This window comes from Triturus cristatus, chromosome 10, assembly GCF_964204655.1.
Source record: "Triturus cristatus chromosome 10, aTriCri1.1, whole genome shotgun sequence".
NCBI lineage: Eukaryota > Metazoa > Chordata > Amphibia > Caudata > Salamandridae > Triturus > Triturus cristatus.
In genome coordinates, this window is record NC_140593.1 from 631,768,101 (window position 1) to 631,785,763 (window position 17,663).

General features: G+C 43.5%; 1 protein-coding gene across 1 annotated transcript in view; it reads left to right on the top strand.

The window, feature by feature from the left end:
• Positions 1 to 15,533, top strand: part of LOC146789817 (V-type proton ATPase 16 kDa proteolipid subunit c) — a 48,797-nt gene extending 33,264 nt beyond the window's left edge. The window contains exon 3 of the mRNA XM_085632172.1: positions 14,616 to 15,533. Within this exon, the coding sequence (XP_085488298.1) occupies positions 14,616 to 14,820 (205 nt within the window). The 3' untranslated portion in view covers positions 14,821 to 15,533. The remainder of the gene's footprint in view (positions 1 to 14,615) is intronic.
• The last annotated feature ends 2,130 nt before the right edge of the window (positions 15,534 to 17,663 follow it).

The window sequence follows — 17,663 nt, forward strand, 5'->3', positions numbered from 1 at the left end:
GTGGTGGGGGGGGAAAAAACCGGTGTATTGTTGGACAAAGGTATATGTGCGTGAATAACCAAAGGCAGACTCCTTTTTCTTAAGCAAAATCTGCTGCTGCACAGTTGTGCAAACGCCGTAGCAGTGAGGGTTTTTAAGTGCTCGGGCATCCGCTCACTGTTCTTGCACTAGCCTCCACGGGTCTGCAGCACACTTGCATCCCCACCCATGATTCTCATTCTGAAGTTTTGTACCCCTTCTACACACCCCAGTTCCTCTAATTTGTCATTTCATTCGGACTACACCATCTTACCCACCATGACAGCTTGGAGCCAGTCGTCCGATTCTTTAGCCCTTTATTTCCTGCACCGTCTGATCCTGTGCGGTGCATGTCATCGCAACGCTCTACAATGCCCTGCTTCAAACTCTTGATCATTGTACATTGCTCTGGTTCAAAACTGTTTCTTCCCATAAGCCTTTGGGACTTGCCCTGACCCTCCATCCATAAGCTTTCATTCTCCTTGCAGAGGATTATTGAAAGTTAGTGCTGGTTAAATCTTGTCAAACCTCCCACAACCCCATCTAGTTTGACTTCGGTTTCAAAGTCCCGTTTCTCAAACTCATGTGACACGAAAGATCTGCAAGTAGTCCCTTGTCTTGTTTCACATCGCTGCCTTTGATCCATTTGACATCTGTTTACTCCCAAAATTACAAACCTGGGCATAGCAGTTTAGGTTCTTAGTTTCCCTGACCACCCTTCAGTTCTGGTCTCCACGCTGAAACATTTGGTGGGCTATAATTACACCAAGTCAACAGCATTTAGCTTCTCAAAATCGCCACTTGGCTGATTGCCTTTTTTTGGGCACATTCCTTCACTTCAGTGCCTTTTGCTTTCCTATCCTGGACTGACTGCTATAGGTGGGAGGGAAAATGCTGAGTTGAGGTTTTGTTTGCCTGTAAGATAATGCATTAGTTATTTTTGACTTTATACAAACTTAATTTTAGAAGGCCTACATACTAGACTGTTTGCTCAATTAAACCTGGTCACAGCCTAAACTTGTCAAACGTCTTTCTTCTGCTCTCGTATTGGGGTTTTCAATTTCCTACATGGGTTTTCTATGCAGAATGAAACCAAGCCATTATTTTGTGTACTTTTCCAGGTGTGTTGCTCCATGATCACCCTCCTACAGTGATAAAAGCCTTCAGAAACATGAGTGCATCACTGGTCACCTGTACTCTTGTGTTAAGGAAGCTGACATACCAACTTCTCAGACCAGATGCGGTAATGTCAGTTGCTTTTGAGAACTATCACTGCCTACCGCCATGCAGGTGCTATAGTACTTATCTTCTACTTGGCCTTTGTGTCTTGGTAACCGTTATTTGCTCCTAGGAGGTACAGGAATATCTGTCTTTGGAATGTGGGAGGTTTTTTACTTTGTATAAAAGACTGTAGTAGAAAAGGGTATATTAACAGTGGTAACCCACCACAAAAGGTGGGATACATATTACGTATGTGCATGGAGAGCAGTCATACTTTGCAGTCTAGTACGAGTAAGCTAATCGGCAAAAAATTCCAGTATTCTGACATAGGCTTATAAGCCTGTGGAGTTCAAGTGACCTCTACCTCTAGAAGTATGCCCCATGTCCTTTAAAATGTATTTGCCTAAAGGTGTTTGGGGGGGGGGGCATACTCTGTTACTTGAAGCAGGTATTTAGTTGGGGCAAGCCCTATGTCTCTAGGCCAAGATGTAAGGGTGAGCAGTTCAACCAATAATTCGAAGTACACTTGACCAGTATATAAAGTTTGTGAGCCAGCTTTTTAATTTGAGGTACACCTGCCCCCATCCCCCGCTCTGCGGGCCACCAGTCTGTTTGCTGTTTAGCAGGAGATGGTGTGAATTTGTTGCTTGGTGCTGCAATGTACTTAACATACCCAAGTAGGCAAATGATGCGATCCGAAGGTATTTCTACTTTGTCATGGCGAATAGGGCTGTGGTGAACTCACTCCAAAATGTGTTAATGTTCAAGTAAGTCCAGTAGAAGTAAAGGAACCTTGCCTCATGCATACTGACTCTAGCACAGCAATCCTGGTGCAGTGTTCTGCAAATGTGTAGTGGATAATACAAAGGCTACTGCTGGCAGGAACTGGCCTATCTGTGCACTACTAAATTGCCAGCTCTCCTCTTATCTTGTTGCAAGTCAGACTCCCAGTATGGTTTTGCTCTCTGGGGCATCTCCACTTGTATTGATTGGTCCATATAGTGAAGTTAAGGTTTTTAGTGGATGTGGTGGCCAGGAGTATGGCCAACTTAGCAGAGTTTTAGGGTGCCTAGGTGAAATGTAAGGAGGGTGGTGCTAAAGTTTCTACGGTGCCTGTGATGTGTAGTTGTGTCCATAGATATGCTGGGGTAGCCAGCCAGGAGTTCGGGCAGTGATGGGATGGTACCCTGGTTGTATAGGCTGCCTCATGTAGTTGAGCATTTTTCTTGGAGCTGCGATTTTATTTAACGAGCCCTTATGGGCAATCTATAGCAACAGGCAGGGAATAAAGCAGAACCGTAACTACTAAATTCAGGAAATGCACTCTGTGAATTGGACCAGGGTAATCTTGGATTCCCTTGGGACACTACGAAAATACAGAGAATGGATTACGCCAGGGCTGCGTTCTGTCCCCACTGCTATTCGTGTTCCTTTCCAACTACATTACATAAGGCTGGTGTGTTAAGCCCTAAGATTGGGGTGGGTGGAGAACCCCACATACCATGTCTGCTATATGCGGACTATCTAGTGATTGTGGACATGACCGTTTGTTCTGCAAAAAAAACTGACGTTTATAATTATTCAAAGAAATGCATTGCAGTTTATTTAGAAAATACTAACATGGTGCTGGGAAAGAGGGTTCCTTTAACTGGCAGTTGGGAGAGGTGAAAGTTGAGGTGGTGGACAAATATTTGGTTTGATACCAAACTAAATTTGAGGGACCACATAATCACTAAAAGCAAAGGGTCTTTCCTCAGTATGGTGCCTAAAGCAATTCAAGCGGAAATATGGAGGCCCTTCTCTGTGGCCAATTCTATCTGCCTTCTGGGCAATGGTCCGTCCACAATTTCAATAGTGTAGAGGTTTTTATCTTTAGGCAGTAAATTGGATTGGAATTTAGAGGAGGGTATATGTGTGAAACGGCTCCTTGCTCTCCCAATATCGACTTTGATCCAGGCAGTGAGTAGAATGTGATCCAGGCAGGGAGTAGAATGTGAACTTGCAGCCTGCAACTTTCAGGGACTGCAAGCTACATTAACTTCTGGCAGAGATTGGGTAGGGACACCCAAAATATCACACCCTTGTAAAATAAATGGAGGAAAGCAAACTTAATTGGGCATCCTAGTTTAGTCCTACGCTAGGTAAGATGTGTTAAACTTTCTCTAACCATACCATGGAAACTAGGGCCAATATAATCAATGGGGTGACTTCAAGTCCTTGGACCTGGGTGTTGATTGATACAAAAAACAGTGGTCCTAGGTCTATCTTTCATGGAAAATTACCTAATTACACACTAGTCACTCAACAATTCTGAGCCTCCAATTAGTCAGCTCATGGTTACATGAAACCAATTTCAATAAAAAAATATAGGCTGTGCAACAACCAATGATTTCAAAAAGGCATGCATTTACAATGAATTGAAAGACCAAAAGGGTCAGAGGGGTAAAGGGTTGCTCCGAAAGGAACGTGCAAGAAGGGTGCTCGGGTGTGGAGATTTGAAAGGCAATCGGAGGGGAAAAGGGATTCCCAAGAGAATCAAGGGGCTTATACCTACAAAGCTCTATGTAGGACTTCATTTGAACAGTCTTCTTGACCTGGCCAAACACAATATAATTTGTTCACATAATTCACAAAGGATCAAGAGATATATCTCCTGTGATTTGATTAGGGGGGACAACGTAATTAAGGTCCAGATCCGATGGGGGATGGCGTTGACGTTTCGATCAGACTTGACAGCAAAAGAGGGAAACTACAACCTCAGCAAAGCGGATCTTCCTCAGGCCGGAGAACTGGATAAGGGGCAACCCTCAGAGGATTGCGGGTAAGATTAAAGCCCAGTGTAACCACCCGCCTCAGTATTGAGGTGTGGCACCCAAGGGCTCCATATTAGTTGCAGAGGCACCCAAGGGCTCCATATTAGTTGCAGAGGCTAAGTCGCTAGTGCGCTCCCAGCAAAATAATCCTTGCTGTGGCTCGAACTGATTCTTTGGTTCCTACCAGTATTGATTACTTGAACCCTGAACTGATTCTTCAGCTCGTATACTGTGATACTAATGTGGGAACTCTCACGTATCACTAATATGGAGGTTGTAGTTTTCATCTTTTGCCGTAAAGTCTGATCGAAACGTCTGCCATCCCCCATCAGACCTAGACCTTAATTCCCTGTTGTCCCCTCAATCACAGGAGATGTATATCTTGATCCTTTGTGAATTATGTGAACAAAAGGTATATAGTATATTGTGTTTGGCCATGTCAAGATTGTTCAATTATCAGTCCTACATAGTTTTGTAAATGTGCCCCTCCATTCTCTTTTGGTCTTTCAATTCATTGTAAATAATAAATTACATGCCTTTTTGAAATCATTGGAGGTTGCACATCCTATATTTTTTTTTAAATGAAATTGGTTTCATGTAATCGTGAGCCGATTAATTGGATGCTCAGAATTGAGTGACTAGTGTGTAATTGGGTCATTTTCCGTGAGATTGGTCCAGGACCACTGTTTTTTGTATCCACAGAAACTAGGGCAGCAGACATCCGAACCTCCCCCCCCCCCCCCCCAAAACAGGAGCTACGTGCTATTGTCAAAGGCTAGAAGATTTGTTGTTTGGGGATGTAATAGTCTACCCAGTTCCTGGTAAATGGGTGGAGTAATGATCATATGTCCCCTTTCAATGAGACCATGCCAAGTCCTAAAACGCGGTATTGAAATTTAGAGTTGGTCTGAACCCATGTAATGCAGACAGGAAGATAAAAACCACAATAAAACTGTGTACATGTGGGCTACTGGAAAAATGCAGTGGCCCACATCTTGATGGACTGTTTGTGGTTTCTAGAACGGAAGGAATTTCTAAAACTCCTTTTATTGCTTATAAAATTAATAGGGATCAAGCTCGTGGTCTGATTTTTAAATGTATGTGCAATAGGAAGCTTTTTAATTGCAACACAGGAGTCCTTGACAGAATGGTTAATATAATCTAAAATAGGCTATGGGACAGGAACAAGATTCTACCCATTCTTTGAGGACGTTCTGGAGCTCTGGAGGCCCCATATGCATACGGAAATGTACACTTTATGTGCGATTCTTTCCTCAATTAGTCATGAATTAAGAGCTATTTGCTATAGTGACCATGCTCCACTGTGTTTATCAGGCTTTTATTGTGCTTTGTATGTTCATGGCTGTACTATATGTATTTTTAAACACTTTTATTTTGGCACCTTTTATGGCTATATTAGCCGAATAAAGTATATAATAATTGAGAACCTGAACTACCCATCCGCTTTTCCCATACTTCTGATTGTGCAGTTGGGTGAAGTATCTCCAGTGGGACTTGGCATGGGCAGACCACTGAAGGGATGTCAGGGGAAATCTGGGCTTTGCCATCTGTTACTAAGCAGCAGCGAGTAATCTTGTACCAGTGAAATAAATGCTTGATGTGCCTGGGCACATGGATTATAGAGCTCCATGTAGGGACCTCAAACCTCCACTATGAAAGGGCAGCGTGTGTAGCCCACTTTTAGGCTGCTTTTCATGCCAAGCAGACTAGTTGCAACCAGATTATTTAAAAAAAAAGAAAAGAAATCGCAGTCCGCACGAGCAGAATATTAAATTAGACGCAATGGCTTGGGCAAAAAAAGCACAATCCAGTGCAACATATTTGCTGTTAAAGGGCAGATATGGGGTTTACCTCAGTTAATGTATAGCCCAGAGGGAGTAAGAAACCATGGAATGTAGGGTTTCTTTAGATCGCTTGGTCACTGGCTGGCTTAATTTCTTAAGCCTTGCCTACAGATTGCTTTCAGCTACCTGTACGGTAAACACCTTATGGTTTACAGCAAAATCTCGGTGGACTTGGAGCCTGCCCATTTTTTGTGCCATTGGTTGGCCTTGCTGTCAACTCTTACTTGATGGCTTGCCTAGGTCTTGTAGAGTATAGCTTCTTAACCATTTTGTTTAGATCAGCTGAATTTCATTGTTCCACCATTCATTTAGGGAGCAAATATTTCTTTAAGCGCTCTGAGAAGGAATATATTCTTGCACCCGGAGTTCATACTTTGCGTGGGTCCACACTAACCAAATTTCCTCCATGCTGTTTCCCATTTCCACCTTGGCCATTGCTTCTATCTCCAGGTTTTATTTTAGAATTCAGCACTATTGCGTCGTGCTAGACTTGCATTTTCTCACCTGCTTCTCAATTGCTCCCCACTCATCTTGGTCTTTTAAATTTCATTTTTCTGGAAGGCCCGGAGAAGGCATTTGCTGCTGGGCCACTCTGCTTTCACAAATGCACTTTGTGAAAGTCTTTTTTTAATTTACTGCTCAAAGTGTTAGGCAACTTATTTACGGCAATGTCGTTCTGTAGACACATTACGTCATGGGTGTGCATATTCATTGGAAGGATGTACCAACCCCCAGTTTATATGGCTTTAATATTGGTTTGGAGCATTCCCTGACTGTACCAACTACTGCTCAAGCTTTGTACGGAGTGCTAGTCTTGATGTTTCCTTTCCTCCTATCATTCAATAGCAGTTTGACAAAGGGCTATGAAAGTGAACTGCAGATGCCCCAACTGTCAAACGTTCAAACTATTTATTTTTGAAAGCAATATGCTACTCCTAAATTGCAGTTATGTGGTAATGCAAGTCTTCTCCATTGATGGGTTTACCAACTGCTTTGGTGCAATAAGCAGCTTATGTTGAAGGAAGAACTTTGGGTACATAGGCAACCTTAATTGGTTACGCCAGTTCAGGTGTGTACCAGTTGCTTACCCCTTGGTTACATGAGGTTGTGCAATTGCCTGGAGTTTTCTTTTTGAGGGGTGGTTGTTGTAAAATGCTACTATTCTGATAGGTTTGAAACCGTAGATTCGTCACCTTTTGAATATGCCCCAGTCTTCAGACTAACTGTAAAATCTTGAGCAGTACTTCTATGTGCTGCTAGGTGGGGACTACCAGGTCACTGGCGCCTAATGGGTGCCACCCCGGCACACTATCAATTCCTTTCTTTCCACACAAACGGAGCTGATCCTTATGAGCGATCTGTCGTGTGGGTTTCAAATTTGTTAAATGGAATTTATTTTTTCCTTAGAACTGATTTTGTCAATTTTTAGCCTTGCTCAGTGGGATAAGCACAAGACACCTACCAAACCCACATTTTAAAAGTTGTGGGGAAATGACAAATGTCTGGTTCTGATTCCCATTGTGTGCCCGCTGTTAGACCACAACTCCAGCACCTGTGTAGACTGTTGATTGACAATGTACTATCTGATTACAAACTAGTTTCTCGACATTAGGCTCAAGAGAAGAACTGTAGGTTGCAGTCAATTAACAAGCCAGATTAAAAAAAATTAAGATCTTACACACTTCCATCATGAGGACTGAAAATATAGTATGTATGGCATAACACGTTCAATCATACCTCGGTAGAATTTAAACAGTGGGTATATAAACCATATTCAAATGATGCATGGTACCCAACACAAATTAACCTTTGTTTTGCACCATTCTGTCATCCATACATTTCATTGCAATATATTTATTTGGGTACAGTATTCCATTTATCTTTTACGCTTTATTTACTGATACTCTGTGGATATAATAGTGGCTTAATTTATCAGTCCTCCATATAACTGCAGTGGTTTAAATTATTAGTCATTCTGGATGATTGATAATTTAAGTTTTGTGGTCATGCACTCCCTTTTTGGGCCCCGGCTCCCTTTGGCACACCTTTGGGCCGCATGGAACAGTCATGTCCCAGAGCCTCCAAAGTAGGAAGGCTCATAATTTGCTGTGGTGGTGAGGGTGGCAAAGGTATTCAACCTGCAGCTTCCCTCCATCCAAATTCAGACTCACATCTTCACAGATGTGAGTCAGACATCCCATTTGAAGCACTTTATTCCCTTGGAAGCTCTCACTGACCCATTCTTAGTGACTGGCTTAGCTCTGCACAAGTTTTCCTATGCACAGCATTGCCTGGTGCCACCACCTGCCCCCTGCAGACCCAGCTTTTCTCACCAAGAGTCTGATTTTTGCAGCTCTCAAATTTCATCCCGAAGCATTCCCTAGTTCTCCTTGACCAGGGATCCAAAAGGCTGGATTCTTTAGGAAAGAATCGTCCCACAGCCTAGCAATGTGTTCAGTAAACACTGCATGCTTCTTGGGCTGCTACTCCAATACATTGTGGTGACAGTAGCGCAAGTGATGTCCAGGGTCTTAGACCCCGAGCTATACTGAACTAGGCCATTATTGACCCAGCAAAGGTTAACATCCAATGTGGGTTAAACACCAGTGGCTCGGCATGGCTATTGTCTCCACTGTAGCCCTACACTGCCACACCTGGCTTCACAGGAATTCCAGTAGTATGTGATGTTCATGCCCATCAATGGTCTCACTTCGGTGGTAAGGCCGACTTGGCACTAGATCATCTTGGAGTCCAGCACCTGTCAGATTCTTGTATTCGTCCGTTGTCACTCCATCCACACTTCTGCTTTGCCCCTTTGAATACTGTGGCGCAGCTGGGAGCCCCCATTGTATCCGCCATACCCCCAAGATTACCAGGCCACCCAGCTTCCATAGCTATGGACACCGCTCCCACAGGCAACCTGGGAACCAAAGCCAGTGTCTTGTCCACTCCTCAGGCTGCTGCGGCCTCTAAGCAGTTTCCACACAATACAGCAGCTCTGTTGGTGGCAGAATCTAACTATCTGACCCAATGGTAAGTAATCCAATGTGACGTGGTGCTTCAGATTGTCCTGCATTGTTACACCCATCCACCCTTAGGCACGCTGCTTCCCTTGCTACTGGTCAAAGATAAGCTACCCAAGTTTCATCTCTACTCGGCGACAGGAAGCGCCAACTGAGCCATCAAGAGGGTGCCAGCATCAGAGAAAGTCATGGTTGCAATTCCCACTACTTCCTGGTGTTGGAAAAAAGACAAAGGCCTCTATCTTATCCTTAATCTTTGCGTGCTCCATGCTTTATGCCAAACGGGCTCCAAATGCTCACCTAGGTCTCGTCTGCCCTGGAGACTGGAGGGTAGCATTGGACATTCAGAACGTATACTTTTACATCCCAGTTCTGCAGGCCTGGTCATTACTACAGAGTGGGCCCGGAGATTTTCCTGTATGCTCCCCTTTGTCCTCACCAGTGCCCCTCTGATCTTCACAAAACTGGTGGTGGTGGCCGGAGTAAATCTGCAGAGGTTTTGGGGGTCCAGTCCCACCCACCACCTCAACGACTGGCTGTTGAAGGTTGATTTGCCTCAGGCAGTTGTCGCCCACCTTCAGGCTACAGCAAGCCTTCTGCTGGGGAATTCACTTACTTGCTGTAGTCACACCTGACTCTAAGTTGCTCCATTTTATCAGAGCCATTCTTCAGTTCTGTGTTTACCTTTGAGTGGAAAGCCTTGGCATTCGGGCTATAATTTAAATGTTTCAGCTTTGTGGTATCTTCTTGAATAAACTTACAAGTATTTCCTCAGACTGCTTGGAGTCATTATCAAACCTTGGTCTTGGAGCTCAGTGATGTTATGACCATGTGCATCCTGTTGGAGAGACACAGGAGATGGCACATTTAGGCTCTTCAGTGCGACATACTGTCCCAGTGGACGGGTGGGGGGGGAGGGGGCTCTCTGATCGCAGTTAATCATACCCATCTCCCTTTCTCACCCATCTCCCTTTCTCACCCAGAGCAGACAGTGACTGGTGGCTCACTTCTGGGTTTGGGTGGCCACCAGGAGAGCTGGAGATCAGGACTATGGTCTCTGAAGTCCCAGCTCCATATCTCAGTGATGGTCCAGGCGTTGGAACTCTCCTGTCTAGACTATGGGAACTCCCTCTACCTTGGCACCACAAAGTCCACTACAAGGGAACTGCAGGTTGTGCAGAATTGCACAGCCAAGCTGCTTCATCACACCATCTACTCATTCGGCCAAGCAGTGCTAAGAGAACTGCACTGGCTCCCAATAAATGAATGGATAAGGTTTAAATCCTTGTGCATAGCACATACAACGCTCTGGGGAATCAGTCCAAAGATAAACCATTCTCTTATGGCTTTCCATCGCCCTACAAGATGCCTCCGGTCAGCCAGCCTGTTTTTGGCAGCAGTATCTAAAATTAAGAGCCTGTTCAGGCTGCCGCACCTTCGTACAATACTGCCAGACTATGGAACACACTTCCCATCCAGTTACGCTCAACTGCCCACCACCTCTTTCCAAAAGCAGCTGAAGACCTGGCTTTTCCAAAATCTGCCTTAACCATCCAGCCTTCATTTGCTTTTTGCTGCTAGCACGGGGATGCCTAAGGGTAGCCATGCGCTTAATAAATGGTAAGATCTATATTCTGGAGTCATCAATTGGCATTGAAAGCAAAGCCTTCCCTCAAAGGAAGCCTGGTGTGGGTGTTCAAACACCACCACCATTTGGTATTTCAACACGGGGTGCAGTTGTGGACCCTGCATCTGGACATGGCTGGACCATCTGGACATATTTCTGTTTCAACACCTGGTGGGGCCAGGGCAGGCTAGCTCAGCTGTCTTGTGGATTACGTGTCGTCTTCATCTGCAGGTGGTGCATAGTCTTAAAGAATGGGGGGAATCTTGTTTGTATCCACCACGAAGTGCAGTTTGGGACTCCTACACACCTTCTGCAAATACAGCTTCAGCCCACAGTTCTCAAGGATATCGGTACTGACCAGGCCAGAGTCCTTTTGGTGACTCAAGACTGGCCAAGGAGAGTTTAGTTTAAAGAACTCCTGGGCGTGAGTATTTGTCCTCCTGATCATGCAGCCTGTTTGGGAATATCTTCTGAAGTAGCAACATAGCAGTCTTTCATCCAAACCAGCATACCATTCACCTTCGTTCCTGGAGATGGAGCGGCAACAGTTTGATCTTCCTCCCGAGATTTGTGGTGAATTGGCAGCCAGGTGTGCCATTACAGAGACAGTGGATGCCTGCTTTTGAGAAGTTTGTGGCTTGGTATTCTTTGTGACAAGTTGACCCACTTGCTGCATCTGTCAGGTATCGGTTATCGCTGCTCGGCAACACTTTGCCCCGAATACTTGTAAAGGTAACCTGTCTGCAATTTAAGAATTTTTACAGTTGTTGGTTCAGCCCTCCAATTCAGTCACCTGTTGTGCTTTTTCTTTAAGGATTGCATATTTTCCTGCCAACCCCTTTTGTTATGCCCCAGTTCGACCATAATTTTGTCTTAAATATTCTTGAGTTCCCCTTTTTGGATACTTTAACAGCTACCAAGTGAGATTCATCCTCTTTCTGTTAATCTGCCCTTCGCCAGTTTTTATCCAGAAACATTTTATAGATGCAGGCCTCATTCCTGCCGAAGTGGTGAACAATTTGTGTCTGCCAGAACATTGCACTAACTACATTGTTTTGCTGCACCTCGTCCTTCCAAGGAAGAGAGACTCCATCGTCTGGACCTGAATTTTTGTAATGGTTTTTAAAAAAAATTATTGGTCGCATCAAAGATCACTGGCGGGTCCATTGCAAGACCCGTCGGCCTTGGGGTGGCATTCCTTAACTTTTTGCCTTCACCCCCTCCTATTTTTCCGAATTAGTCTTTGTTGGCCGTAGGATTCTGTGCACTCTACCACTGCAAACCAGTGCTTAACAAGGTTGGTATATTAACTGTTACTAGTAGACCTACAGCACATTGTGCAACCCACTTAAGTAGCCCTTAAAATGGGTCTTGCTGCTGCCAGTGCAGCCTCTTGGCAGTTTTAAACTAACAATTAAACTTCTCAAAATAAACCCATCGCCAAGCACAAAACTCATTTTACTGCATATGTCACCCCTAAGCTAGGCCCTTGACAGCCCATAAGGCAGGGTGCATTGTAATGAAGGCTCCCTTCTGTTACTAATTTCGTTTGAAGTTTCTTTTCACAGAAATGCAGTACCCTTTTTTTGGTCTGTATTTATATATAAATGTGGTTAAAAATGAAGTTGGCTTTTTTGACTGATTTAAAATGTCAGTAATGAATGCTAGGCTATTAGCTGAGAGGACTGATGGGTAAAGGGATTAAAAAGAGTGACTTTAGTTATGAACCTTACTTAGCAGTAGATGTGCGCAACATTGATACTAAAATGTGCATGTTTTCATGTTGGTGCATTGATTTAGCTGTGTATTCAGATCATTGAAAACTGTTGGATTCAGATCATTGAAAACTGTTGGATTCAAGCAAGTGTTTAGCAGTTAAATGTGAGCATACACTAGGTTCAGTTCCATATTTTTCCAAAACAAATATGGATAATTGCAGATCCGATTAGCAGAAAATATATATGGATAAATGCAGGCAAACATAAAAATGTATTCCATACATCCTGGAGCCCTAATTGTAAAACTTGGACCTGTCCAAGTAGTGGAAAACATTTTGTTTTTGTACTACAAGGCCTACCTCTCCTTTAAGAGAACGTTGGGTTACTTAATGTAAGACTTGTCATTGGGTGCAGGTAAGAATGTCATGTTTGAGGAATTTGAATTTAAAATCCTCTAATGGTAAAGTCTAATTCTACGTCCATTCTGAAAATGCCATATTTAGAAAGTTGCCATTTTCTTGTCCTAAACATCTGGTGGCTGCAGTCTGTTCCTGAAGCACATAACTGGTTGTAGTCTGCAGTTATAATAGAGGTACTAGGTGTGATTGGATAGGCTATTGGGGAAGGGGGGGGGGGGGGTGTGGCTGTGCACAGCTCCACTTGCACTGCAAAAGATTGTCTGCAGGCGCAGTATTGGTGTGAATTTGTGAGCATGGCAGTGAGGCAGGAAATTACAAGCACTTTTGTTAGAAGCCTTAAAGTTTCTCCCACTTCAAAGGAGGCACCAGTTACAAAAAAAAATAGGACCCTCAGACCCACTCTTGAGTTCACTCCTGACCCTGCAGAAGCAGTCTGCTGCTGTGTTTAGGCATTGTGCATTTGCAGCAGCCTCCCTCTACATTCTTGGAACATGGGAATCTTCACCATGACTTCGTCTAGCTGCTCGCTGGCGACGCCTCCTTTCTCTGCTGGCTGCCTTTAGATATTTTCCTTCCAAGTCCCAAGGTAAGCGGGAACTGGGCCAAATCCACTTTGTGCATACAACCCATTCGCAATTGATCATAACTTTAGACTTTGCCTCAGTCTCTGGATCTTTTAGGTGCTAATTTTTCACTTGGAACTGTAAAAATGTATTCTTCTGATTGAATTTTTGGGTCAAATTTATTTTACTACTTCGAAATTGGTGTGGTATTTTTCTTGTGTTTTCACTTTGTGCTGCATGAATATTTTATACATTGCCTCCAAGATGAGCCTGACTGCTTTTGTACCAAGCTACCAGAGGGTTAGGCACAGGTTAATTCAGTGGCCTTTATGGTTTATCCTGTTGAGTTGTAAATGTTGCTTGAACAGGGTTTCATCCTCTCCACCAACAACCTAATTTCTCACAATGATCCACTATTCATTGGGTTCCCTGGAGCAAAGAAAGGAAAAGCAATGAATCGTATCACATTGAATTGTGCTCTGCATAAAAATCTGCTTCACATTGGCTAAGAAGCCCCCTGAAGACTTGTGTACTCACTCCACAAGCGCTAAGGCTTCCTCTGCTGCATTTGCGCCCTGGGTACATGTTATGGACATGTCAGGCTGCTACATGGGAATCATTCAAAAATGCTCCTGAAACGATACTGCCTGGACCATTGAGACTTGCACTTTGTCCGTTCAGTCCTCCAGGACTTTTTAGTGTAGGCTAAATGCAGTCCCACCTTTGGAAAGGTATTGCTTGGGTGTCAATTGTAAGGTGAATCTGCTATTAGAAGGCTATCCAAATCATTTACTTGCCTTTTTGATAACGTCTTTTCTGATACTCTTGTCTACCCAGATTCCTCCTCAACCCTCCTTGTTTTGCAAAATAGGCTTTTCACCCATACCTGGTTAGATTCTAGATACTAGTCGCACATTTTTCAGTTGTGGCTGCAAATTGTCAGCGTGCTGTGGTGGCACCATTCACGTCACTTCTGACGTGGAGCTGATCACCACCTACAGCGCATAGAGGTACTGGGTTTTCCCAAGTCTAGTCTGACACCTGTGGAATATTCGAAGGTGTGTAGTCTGATAGTATCAATAAGACATACTGAAGGCAAGCAACTGGTTAATTTATACATAGCCAGTGCTAAGTTAATGTGTTCTCTGTAAACTGCAACCCATGCTGAAGTTGGATAGCTAGCTGGGTAGCAAATGGAAAACTGTGTCCATTGTAAACCTGTGGCTAACTGATCACAGCTTCTGAGCATCTGTACTCTATATGTAAAACTGATATTTTGAAATGTGATTCACATGTGAAGTAGTTTGATTCTTCTAGTGTTAATCTAGTGAATTTTTCTCTTCCACAGGAGCTTTCTTCAGCTGGGAGCTGGCTTAAGTGTAGGCCTGAGTGGTCTGGCAGCTGGCTTTGCCATTGGCATTGTAGGAGATGCAGGTGTGCGAGGGACAGCGCAGCAGCCCCGGTTATTTGTCGGAATGATTCTGATTCTCATCTTTGCAGAGGTCTTGGGTCTCTACGGCCTTATTGTGGCTTTGATCCTTTCAACAAAATAAGGGAGCAACCACGAGTCTGGAAAAGTCCACAGAGTATAACACACCGTTCAGTGAAACAGAAGCTCATGGTTTTATCTCCAATATGTACAGTCGTCTCGATTTGGTAGTTTCTCTTGTAAATGCGCAATGTATGTTAGTGACCATGTTTGTGCGTAACTATTCAATTGGGTGGGCTCTCTGGCCTAGTGTCTGGCATGGGGCTGCTAATCCATGTGCAATTTTCCAACCCATTTTTGCCATTGAAGTACTTTATGTATAGATATGAAATAGAACTGTAATTTTTTTTTCCTCAACTTGATGTTTTATTTATAAAGATCATTTTGTCATACTTGAAAATGAGTTTGACCTATGTTTCTCAATTTAGCCCAAATCCTCTCCCTTTCTGGATCTCCATGCTGCATATATATATATACTACTTTAAATCTCGTCTAGCTACTCCGTGGGGGTTTCATTGTGAAAGTATTGAGAATTCCTTGGATGTAACAATTTGATTCTCAAGATTGCTGTAGTGTCCTGATAACTGGCGTGAGTTCTGTTTTTGTGTTTTAATACAAGGATCAAATTGATTCCAAGCTGCCCGTCCGTGTTACTAATGAGGACCTGGGGAATACGTTTAAAACAAATGAAAGTTGATCTGTATGATGCAACATTTATGATGGTGTACCCAGTGCTGGGTTTCAGTTGTTTCCAAATAAACTTCCTCCACCAACACACCAAGTGACTATTACTTCTACTTTTCATTTTTCAGGTTTCTTCTGAGTAAAACCCTTCACCACAGTCTTGGTGTTGAAAGTGTTGGCTCTTGCTATATGCTTCGCTGACGAGAGTACACATTGGCATAAGATGGACTGGCTTTACCCCTGCATAGGCAACTTTCAATCAGTAGTAGCACATTGTACTGTTTGTCCTTTGTATGGAGGGTCTTCCTAAAAATCATGTATTCCTTTTGGTTTATGGCTTAGCTAAGCTAATCTCAAACAAATAAAATTTGTGTTTAATACTGAAGCAGGTCCGTAATGATCAACAGTGCAATTTTAATTTAAGTCTTACTGGATTCAGTCCTTGCAATATTCTTTGCCTCCTATTTGAAAGGTAAACTCATTTGACTGCAAGAACGAGGCAATTTATTCCTAGGCAACATTTTTATGGTTCTGCCATCTTGTGTTTTACCACAGACTAGTAATCCAGTACCACCAATTCTTCCGCTTTCCGGTCTTGTTCCACCTCTCCTGTGTATACCATGATTTTTATAAGTTCAGCTGAGCAGAGCAAGCCAATATCTATTTCAAAGAATTCTTCACAAGGATTTGCATTTGATTCCACACATTAAAAGGGGTTCCTACTTCTGAGCGGCGCTTTAAACTAGGCGTTGAAGTGTTATGGTGTCAGTAAAGAAAACTGATATGCTCAGGACTTATGCTCACTGGAGACCCTTCAAACTGATTGCCCCCCTTGTTTACACGAAGAGGCTTCTTGAGGTGGTAGGTATTTGCCATTGAATAGCTTGACACCAGTCTTACCACCCCAGCTTTTTATAGTGTCCACTGTGGACCTTCGTTAAAGAGGGGTTTCTGACTATGTTAATGTACTTTACCAGAACAATTTTTATTGAGCCATTATTTGGGGTATAGGTAAATTGCTGAGGTTGTACTTTCGCCTAGTGAGTGTCCCATGATCCCCTTTTCCCTTCTAGAAAAGTACACCACCTATCGATTTGTGACTTTGCTGCCTAAGGGATTTCTGGTTGGATATTATTGGCAGCATTGGACACTGCCTTGGACTCTGAGCCACTACCGGAGGAAAGTTTTCACTATTGTGAAATTTTTGTGTAATGTGCTGTGTGAAAGCTGTGCAGTACATTTAGCATTGCTGCAAAACAACCCGCCTAACCAGGCTTGCCTTACAATGATTCCAAGACCTAAAAGTACCTTTACAGAATTTTTTTCCTGATGAACAAAAGTATGAAATATGCCTTCTGTTCATCTATCATGTAACGAAACGTCCTTTCAGAGACTGGGAGAAGTGCCACATACAGTGGATTGATCTTGAAAGGCTACTGCTTTTTGGCTAAAAACAGTGGGTTTGTGCACAACTGCCTTTGTGTACTTGCATGGATCTTCCACACGGAGCCTAAGCTCACTTTCCTATAGAAAGTTATAGTGACAAAGATCACCTTTCAGGAGACTACATGGAAGCAAGACGAGTGGAGGGGCTCAAGATGTTTTTAATCTAATGAGGACTACATTGAGATTAAGTTGTCCTGGGAGGACCTACTCATTCAAACCTTCGTTGAATGAATTTATGAGAAGCTTTGAAAGTGATCTATTGGTGAGGTACATGGTGCTTGCTGCTAGAGGCATACGTACAGAGGTTAAATCTGTCCTACAACTGCAGGATTTTTTTTTTTTTATTAGAAAATTTTATTGAACAATAAATCAATTACAAGCATGGGCCTACAACCACCAGGGCCGGCCGCTAGATTCAGAAAGGATCATACAGTTGTTAAGGCAATAGTCGGCTCCCGGGGCCCAGCCCCGTACATGGCTCCGGATAGTCCTAGGGAAGCAGGATACATAGGATTAACATAAATAACAAATAAAAACAAAAGGCGAGGCATAAGGGCAAAAAGTGTGGGTCAGGCTACATCCGGGGGACTCTACTTCAGACCTTCAAATAGCTATCAAGAGGAAGGAGTACTGATAGGTCGGGGGGGGGTCACGGGAGAGGAACGTCTATATTCGGTTGTTCCAAAAGTCGCAAGGAACCATCAAGGGTCAGGGGGACAAAGCAATATCGGTGTCCACTAGGGGGGGGAGTACAGATACCCCCACAATACGCGTTCC